Source organism: Culex pipiens, chromosome 1, assembly GCF_016801865.2.
Source record: "Culex pipiens pallens isolate TS chromosome 1, TS_CPP_V2, whole genome shotgun sequence".
In the NCBI taxonomy this organism is placed as follows: domain Eukaryota; kingdom Metazoa; phylum Arthropoda; class Insecta; order Diptera; family Culicidae; genus Culex; species Culex pipiens.
The window spans coordinates 21,193,819-21,202,114 of NC_068937.1; the positions used below are offsets into that span (position 1 = coordinate 21,193,819).

Here is an 8,296-nt window from a genome sequence, read left to right on the forward strand (position 1 = left end):
GTATGTTTTGCTAACAATTCTTCAAATGGTTCATATCACGCTTTTAAATTGAAAACAAATAAAATTTACTTAAAAAATTATTTTGCTGTTATTTTAAAGAATTGATTTGAGAAAATTGATAAATGATATAGGATTTCATGGAAATCTTAAAATTTCACGAATTTCACGCAGTCCGTGAAATCTTGAAAATTCACTTACCCTACTAATTTTATAGGTGTATAAAAAAATCTTTAATAAAAAATCAATCAAAAATAGCTTTATAATTTTCACGGCTTAAATCGAATTTTTCGACAATTTCACGGTACTTCTAAGCCTGTTTGAAATAAAGGTAATTAAGTTTATTTTCTTTTGAGTTATTGCCACCTGCTCGGGAAGTGATTTATAATTTTTAAATCCAAGATGGCGGCCAAAATAACGGTAATGAAAAATTGAGAAAATGCATTTTGTAATTTTCAAGACAATCAACAATTCAAATTTGACTAAAATGAGATCGCAGAATTCGAGTTTGATTTTTAAAGTTAGAAAATAAAATAATACTAAATAAATATTTATAAATATTAGCCATAATTGAAAATAGTCTCAGAAGATGTACAAAAGGTTAGATCATTGTAATAGCATGAATGTATTAAAAATTAGACCGTCCCTTTTAACAAGAGATTTTAGAATAAAAATTGAGCGAAAAATTATGCTGAAAATTAGGTTCTAAAATCGAGTCCGATTTTATTTCACTCTACAGCTTATTTTTATTATCACAATGATAGTTTTAACGACCATAAAAGGTTTAAATTTGATTTTTTAATCAATTTTGACAAATATTTAATAACCTTTCCTTTACAGAAAGTATCTTGTTTCACAGCTCGTTCTTTGGGGTCATTTGTTCGATTTCTGATCATGTTTTTTCGTGCTTTTGACAGCTGTCAGGCGTTCCAATTTCCAATCGAGTTAACGAATCCGCTCTGTAATAACTATGTTAAAACCTTGCCACGACATTGTAAAATGTGTTCAAATCTCCCGCCAAAACACCGGCAATAACTTTGTTAGATTTCACCCCATTTCAATTTTTCGTGTATCAGCATGTTATCCTTTCTTATCTTCACCGGCTCTCACCCAAGGCTGGTGAGCACGTGAGTGACCAACGTGAGCACTTACCTAGAAATGCAGTGAGAGTGTATCGAAATGTCATCAGATGCTTGCTTATGTTTACAAACATTGCAATTTCACTCCCAAACAATCGTGAACGTGAAAGTGTTCTAAAAATGTCTCATAAATGCATAAACCACTCTACCAACTGAGCTATCGAAGAAACCCCTAAAATATCAGTAATTTTTACACATTAAGCATAAGATACTTTTATGATATTTTCTATTTCTTAATTCAAACCCTTGTATATTTAAAATTACACCAACTATTTCCTAATTATAAAACATTTTTTCAAAAAATCCCCTCACCCTACCAAAAACACCCCATCCCCCTTCCTCTCGACTTGTCCCACGAGCTTCCTGCGAGACCGTCCCACAATCTCCCACACTCTCCTCGACTCCACAAACTCTCGGAACCCCCAGCGTCATCGTCCGCCACTCCCGGTCCTCCTGCATCGCAAACTTCAGCGCCTCCTCTTCGTCCAGCTTCCATCCGTTCAGTTCCTCCAGCCGGAGCTGGTCACACGCCCGGAACAGCGCTGCCATCACGGGGTTCGCCATTTTAAACCCGATCAGGCGCAACCGGCGCAGGTTGGTCATCTTTCCGAAGGTGGCGTCGGTTACGTTTGCCAGGTCCAGAGTGCCTAGCTCTAAGGTTTGAAGGAATTTTAGACTTCCGGCGGGGATGAAAATTTCGTCCCAACTGGTGAAGGTGCATCTGTCCATCTCCAAACTGTTCAGGTTGGGACACGCTTTTAAGTATTGTTGAAGACTGTTCCGGGTTGGTCGCATGTAGCCCAGGTATAAATGTTTGAGGTTGGGACTCTGGCAACCGCCGAAATTGACCTCAGAGTAGTTGTTGATTAGGCTTAGATGCTCCAGGTTGGGCATGGCGTTGATAAATGTGGCATGTTTTGAACAATCCGGTTTGAACCTTGATGAAAGATGCTTCAAGTTGGGGAGAGAGCGCCCGATTTCAGTGAGAGCCTGCAAAATATGACATTTGTAAGTGTTCACCTTGGTTATTGTTTACCTTGAAATCAAGGTTGCCAAATTAAAGGTAAGCACCTGTCAACTTACCGAATTAGACAAGCAACTTTGCGCCGTCACAAGCTTCTCGATCAAAGGTTGAGTACGGCAAAATTGCACCAGCTCCTCTTCCGGTTCCTCAACCCAGTTGTAGACCAACCGCTTTAACTTCAGCTCCTTGAAGGTAGACAATTCCGCGAGAAAGTTTTTCGTGGTGTACAGCTCGAGGCTTTCCAGCGTTTTTTCAACAGTTTGCACAAACTGAATCACACACCGTGCGTCATGGTTGGGATTTTCCGCTCGCATGAAGAGGTAAAAGTCCTTCAAATTTGGACACATTGGTCCAAATAGGCGCAAAATTTTTGTTTCACAGATGGAATTCAGGTACAGTTTCTCCAGCTTATTCAGCGTGAAGTTTGGCGGCTCGTCCGCGAGTTTGGTCAGTTTCACGCAGAACAGTTTGAGTCGTTTCAGGTTTGGAGTTGATCGCAGCATTTCCAGCAACGTTGGTAGTGAAGTTTCAGAAAATTGTATTTTTAGGTGGGTCAGATTTAAGGCGAATGATGACCACCAAGTTGGTATTCCAACGATTTTTACACTCTCAAAGCAGACTTTCGTGGCTGCAGCTGGTAGATGTTTTGGCGTGTACTTTTTAGTGATGGTGATGTTTTGGGGAAATTTTAAAATGAGTTTTCCCATGAGTTTTGAGTCACTGATTACAACATCTCGCCAGTGGCGACAAACTAGACGAATTCTTAACAACTGAGCAGCTGGAAGATACTCGAAGATTGTTTCCAAAATCTCTGGAGGTAAATCGTTGATGGTTTGTTCCATTATTATGCCTGAATGATAATTTAAAACTTTCAATCAAACTAAAACCTCATGAAAATGTAGTAAAAACCACCAAAATTTATTCCGCATCTGATAAATGATGACTAACACTCACGATCTTTCAGAGAACACAAAAATTCCAACTTGCCTGCATCCGAGTAGACAGTAAACTGCGAGACACTTTAATTATCTAATGGTTGATGAGCGATTTTTTGATAAACTATAACAAAAATCACAAGTTTCACTTTACCGTGTAGAAAACAGCATGTTTACACGCTCACTCTCTCACTCGCAGAGAGTGAGTGCGTGAGCGACTTCACTCACCACGCAGTGCAGTGAGAGCGAACCGGCATGTCAGCGGTTGCTTTGTTTTTGTTTACAAACATTGCCGCTGCAGTACCAGACCGTTCAGTTTCGTGAAAAGTGCTCCAAAAAGGTGTGATAAATGCTTATCGAATGAACAACACTCGTTCTACCAACTGAGCTATCGAAGAATAACAAAGTAAACAACCCACAGCACACCCACACCATGGAATCGGTCCAGCTAATCTGCCGCGGCCCCTGCGGCAAGCCGTTTCACGCCCTCTGCGACGAATGCTTCCTCGGGTCCCTCACGCAGAAAACGCTCCAGTCCCTGACCCGGCGGATCGATTCCATCGACGAAACGCTGCGCAATCTGTCCACGCTGCTCGTGCCGCTGCTTGCCATGACCGCCCAGCAGCGCGAGCTGCACCTGCCGACGGAACTTTGGGAGCAGATCTTCCAGCACCTGGGCGGCCGCCAGTTGGCACGGGTCCGCGCGACCTGTCGCCGCTGGCGGGACGTCGTGGACGGGTGTCCCCGGCTGGCGGGGAAGTTTGTGGTGAAGCTTCCGCCGGATACGCTCGTGGACGAGCACTACGAGCCGGGTCACGTTATGGGGAGTGCTGCGAGGGTGGCGCTGGAGAAGGTGGAGATTGTCGGGGTTGGGTTCTGGTGGAGGTCGTTGGGCGAGCGACTGACGTCGCTGAGTCTGAACAATTGCAAGCTGTCGCTGCCGATTCTGCTGGGGATGCTGAAGTTTACGCCGAACTTGAAGAGTTTGGAGCTGAGGACGAAGTTTTGCTTTGCGACTGCGGTGGGGGATGCTTCCGATGGCGTTAAGTTGACCAAGTTGGAGGAACTTACGCTGCTTAGTGCGAAGAACGTAACGCTGTTTGGTCCGCTTTGTCCTCGGTTGAAGCGGTTCCGGATTCTGGCGAATTTGCAGCGAGGGGATGATGATCGGAACGTGGCCCAGTTCCTGCAGGCGGTTCAGCATACGGTGGAGGATGTTGACGTCTATCTTACGGCTGACCTGTTGAGATACGTCACTGAGATTGAGCAGCTTCAGTTGAAGCGGATCAGCTTCCGGTGCATATCCAGGTTGGAGGAGCTTCCACTTGTAAGCTTTTGTCAAGCTCAATGGTCTATTGAAGATCTGGGAATCGAACGCTTTGGGACGACGAATGCCGTAAGTTCGTAATTATTCAATCTTGAAACCCCCGATATTAACCTCTTTCACCTTCTAGACCCTCTGCCTCATCGGAACCAGCCTGCCCAAGCTGTCCCGCATCACTGTCCGCATCACCGACGACGGAACCGTCCTACCATCCTTCGTCAACACGATGCCCCGACTCAAACACCTCAAAATCAACGGCAACTCCAAACTCTTCATGACCTTCGGAACGCTCCAAAGCCCGCACCTCACCCAACTCCACCTGCACGACGTTCGCCTCGCCCAGAACGGCCTGAAACCCTACCTGCGCAAATGCCCGACGATCCGCGCCATCATCCTCGAGTACTGCACCTTCGACAACTGGTCCGAGGTGTTCGGTCCGCTCGAGCAACTTCCCACCCTGCGTCACCTGGAGCTGGTGGGAATCGTGGTGAAGAACAACATCGGAGGTCCCACGGCCGGATGCTTCGCCGGGTTGAGGAGCCTGAAGCTGTCCTACCTGGCCGGTGGGGACATGAGTCACCGGATGCTGGCGGCACTGCTGGGGCAGTGTGGCCAGCTGGAGGAGGTGCACCTGACGGACCGCGTGGACGATGAGATGGTGCGGATTGTGGGCGGATCGGTGCGGGCGCTGAGGAGACTTACGATGGATCGGTGCGTTTGTTTGACGGATGCCTCGGTGGAGCACGTCGTGAAGAGCTGCGCGAAGCTGGAGCAGCTGGTGGTGCGGGACTGTATGCGGATCACGAGGAGTGGATTGAGTGTGCTGAAGAGAAGGTTTCCGACGGTTCTCGGCGTGAATGACTAGAATATGGTTAGATTTAGCTGAGTTTGAGGAACTCAACAAAATTGTAAATAGATGGTACTTGAAGAATTTAAAACCAATTGTAAATAAAAAAAACAAAAATAATCAATTTTTCAATAGAAAAAAAAATATGAAGTCAAATTTACAGGAACATTATAAAGAACCATTTCACAGAGATCAAACGTGTTGTTGCTTGGTTAAAAACTTTGTGAAAGCATAAAAAGAAAAAAAGCTTTTTTTAATGAATTTATCAATAGCAAACTTAGTTTTCATCAGATTAACATTTTCAAAATTCTAAATTAAAGCTCTAAAGTTCTAAATCTTGAAATTTGAAATTCTATAACATTTAAATTCTAAAATCCTTACACTATAATGTTCTATTGATCTTAAAATCTAAAATTCTAAAAAAATACAAAAACTACAAAAAATACAAAAATAACAAAAGTTACAAAAATTATAAAAAATACAAAAATTATAAAAACTGCAAAAAATATTAAAATTACAAAAATTATAAAAATTACAAAATTTAAAAAATTACAAAAATTACAAAAATTACAAAAAATACAAAAATTACAAAAATTACAAAAATTACAAAAAATTACAAAAATTACAAAAATTACAAAAATTACAAAAATTACAAAAATTACAAAAATTACAAAAATTACAAAAATTACAAAAATTACAAAAATTACAAAAATTACAAAATTTACAAAAAATACAAAAATTGCACAAATTACAAAAATTACAAAAATTACAAAAATTACAAAAATTACAAAAATTACAAAAATTACAAAAATTACAAAAATTACAAAAATTACAAAAATTACAAAAATTACAAAAATTACAAAAATTACAAAAATTACAAAAATTACAAAAATTACAAAAATTACAAAAATTACAAAAATTACAAAAATTACAAAAATTACAAAAATTACAAAAATTACAAAAATTACAAAAATTACAAAAATTACAAAAATTACAAAAATTACAAAAATTACAAAAATTACAAAAATTACAAAAATTACAAAAATTACAAAAATTACAAAAATTACAAAAATTACAAAAATTATAAAAATTATAAAAATTATAAAAATTATAAAAATTATAAAAATTATAAAAATTATAAAAATTAAAAAAATTATAAAAAAATTACAAAAATTACAAAAATTTAAAAAAAATACAAAAAATTACAAAAATTACAAAAATTACAAAAATTACAAAAATTACAAAAATTACAAAAATTACAAAAATTACAAAAATTACAAAAATTACAAAAATTACAAAAATTACAAAAATTACAAAAATTACAAAAATTACAAAAGTTACAAAAATTACAAAAATTACAAAAATTGTCAAAATTGTCAAAATTGTAAAAAAATAAAAAAAATACAAGAATTACAAAAATTACTAAATTACAAAAAATAAAAAAATTACAAAAAAATACAAAAACTACCAAATTTACAAAAAATGCTCAATTTGCCTCATTAGTTGTGTTCAAGTATTTCAAGTTGAACAGAATGTTGCATACAAGTTATCAAGTTGTTTTGAAAGCTTTCTTTATTCATTCATTCGCAACGAAAAAGTTTGGCTGAAATGTTTCGTGTGAAAGCAACTCAAATAAGGGGAAATCTAACAATTATTGTAAATCCTCAGTTTTCCTTTTGAAATATTTCCATTACTAAATATAGAGGGAAATCTACCTGTTCGACCCACATTTCCTCCCCCGTGGGAGGTTAATGGAAAGTTTGTTTCCCAGATTAAATTACGACTCAACTCCGATTAGAGAACAATTTTGAATACATAAATTACCCCTTTCTCACTTCTGCCATAAATAAGCAGAGCAAAAAGGCACGCCCACCTCCTACACTCTGGAGAATGTCGGAATTTTTCCCATACGATTGACCTTTTTTTTGGTGAGCGGTGGAAACTTTTGCGGTGCCGGGAATTCTTGTCGGGGCCAAATAAATTGCTCCCATGGGAAGGGCGGAAAGCTGGAAATTGAGAACCTCAGTTTGAAGTTCTCTTGACCACGTGAAATTCAAGTGGAATTGCAAAAAAGAATTTAATTTTTATAGAAAAGTCAAAAGTTCTCTCTAGACGTGTATTGTTTTGACAGTTACACTGCGAGCTAAAAGTACTCGATTTAACAACTTTTGAAACACCATTTTAAAACTCTCTCCATTCTGCATGAACAAAAAAGCGGCAATTAAACTTAAAACAACCCGATTTGAATGCAAAACGGGTACGAAAATTAGCTTGTTATCTTGTTTTAACCACCTCACCCGCCCAAACAGTCATCCTCCCAAAACCATTAAAACAATACCCTCGAGCGTCCCCTCCCCTGTCCCACCAGCAATCCTCGAAATAAAAATTAACCAGATTGCCAGATAACATCCCGGCCACGACAAACGAAGAGTCCCACACCACCTGCCCTTTTTCCAAGGTTTTTATTAGTAATTACATTTCCCACCCTTTGTTTACCGACCTTGCTGCTTGGCTGTCAAACGCGCCCGAAGCCACCTTGGATTGTCGCCAGATTTCGCGTCTCATTCCACGTGATTTTTTCATTCGTTAAAATCGCGCAGAAAGTTACGTGAGACTTTGTTCCAGAAATTAAAACATCCAAAAGACAAAACGCAACCAAATGACAAGCGCGTTCCCACCCTCCACCAAGGTTCGCTCTTTTAAGGAGCACCGATAATAGACTCGGCTTTTTCTTTCTCTCGAAAAGGGGGGAAAATCCTCATCCGGCGCACAGAAAAAAGGTCGAACTGGTTTAATTGACTTGTTACAACTGTCGTAACGACAAATGCGCGAAAATCTTTCCCGTTTTCCGGCAAAAGGTAAGGGGGTATCGAATTAAAATAACAAGACGAAAGCAATAAAATCTCAAACTGCACGAAGGGCAGAGGATAATAATGGCATTTTTTGCTGCCGCTGGCAGCAGCAGCGCCATCTCCAGCGCATTTTCCAAAACTAGTCGTGCGAAGGGAAAAACTGCAGATTAGCGAAATA

General features: G+C 39.4%; 2 protein-coding genes across 2 annotated transcripts; one reads left to right on the top strand and one right to left on the bottom strand.

Moving 5' to 3' along the window:
* Positions 1-1,404: 1,404 nt before the first annotated feature.
* LOC120420244 (uncharacterized) lies at positions 1,405-3,203 on the bottom strand. The gene is made up of 3 exons (XM_039583232.2): positions 3,073-3,203; positions 2,220-3,010; positions 1,405-2,126 (listed from the first exon to the last, which is right to left on the bottom strand). The coding sequence occupies exons 2-3, from the start codon at positions 3,000-3,002 to the stop codon at positions 1,413-1,415; spliced, it is 1,497 nt and encodes a 498-aa protein (XP_039439166.2). The 5' UTR covers positions 3,003-3,010; positions 3,073-3,203; the 3' UTR covers positions 1,405-1,412.
* Positions 3,204-3,324: 121 nt separating this feature from the next.
* LOC120420251 (uncharacterized) lies at positions 3,325-5,456 on the top strand. The gene is made up of 3 exons (XM_039583243.2): positions 3,325-3,435; positions 3,517-4,491; positions 4,550-5,456. Exons 2-3 carry the CDS (start codon positions 3,529-3,531, stop codon positions 5,282-5,284), a joined length of 1,698 nt encoding a protein of 565 aa, XP_039439177.1. The 5' UTR covers positions 3,325-3,435; positions 3,517-3,528; the 3' UTR covers positions 5,285-5,456.
* The last annotated feature ends 2,840 nt before the right edge of the window (positions 5,457-8,296 follow it).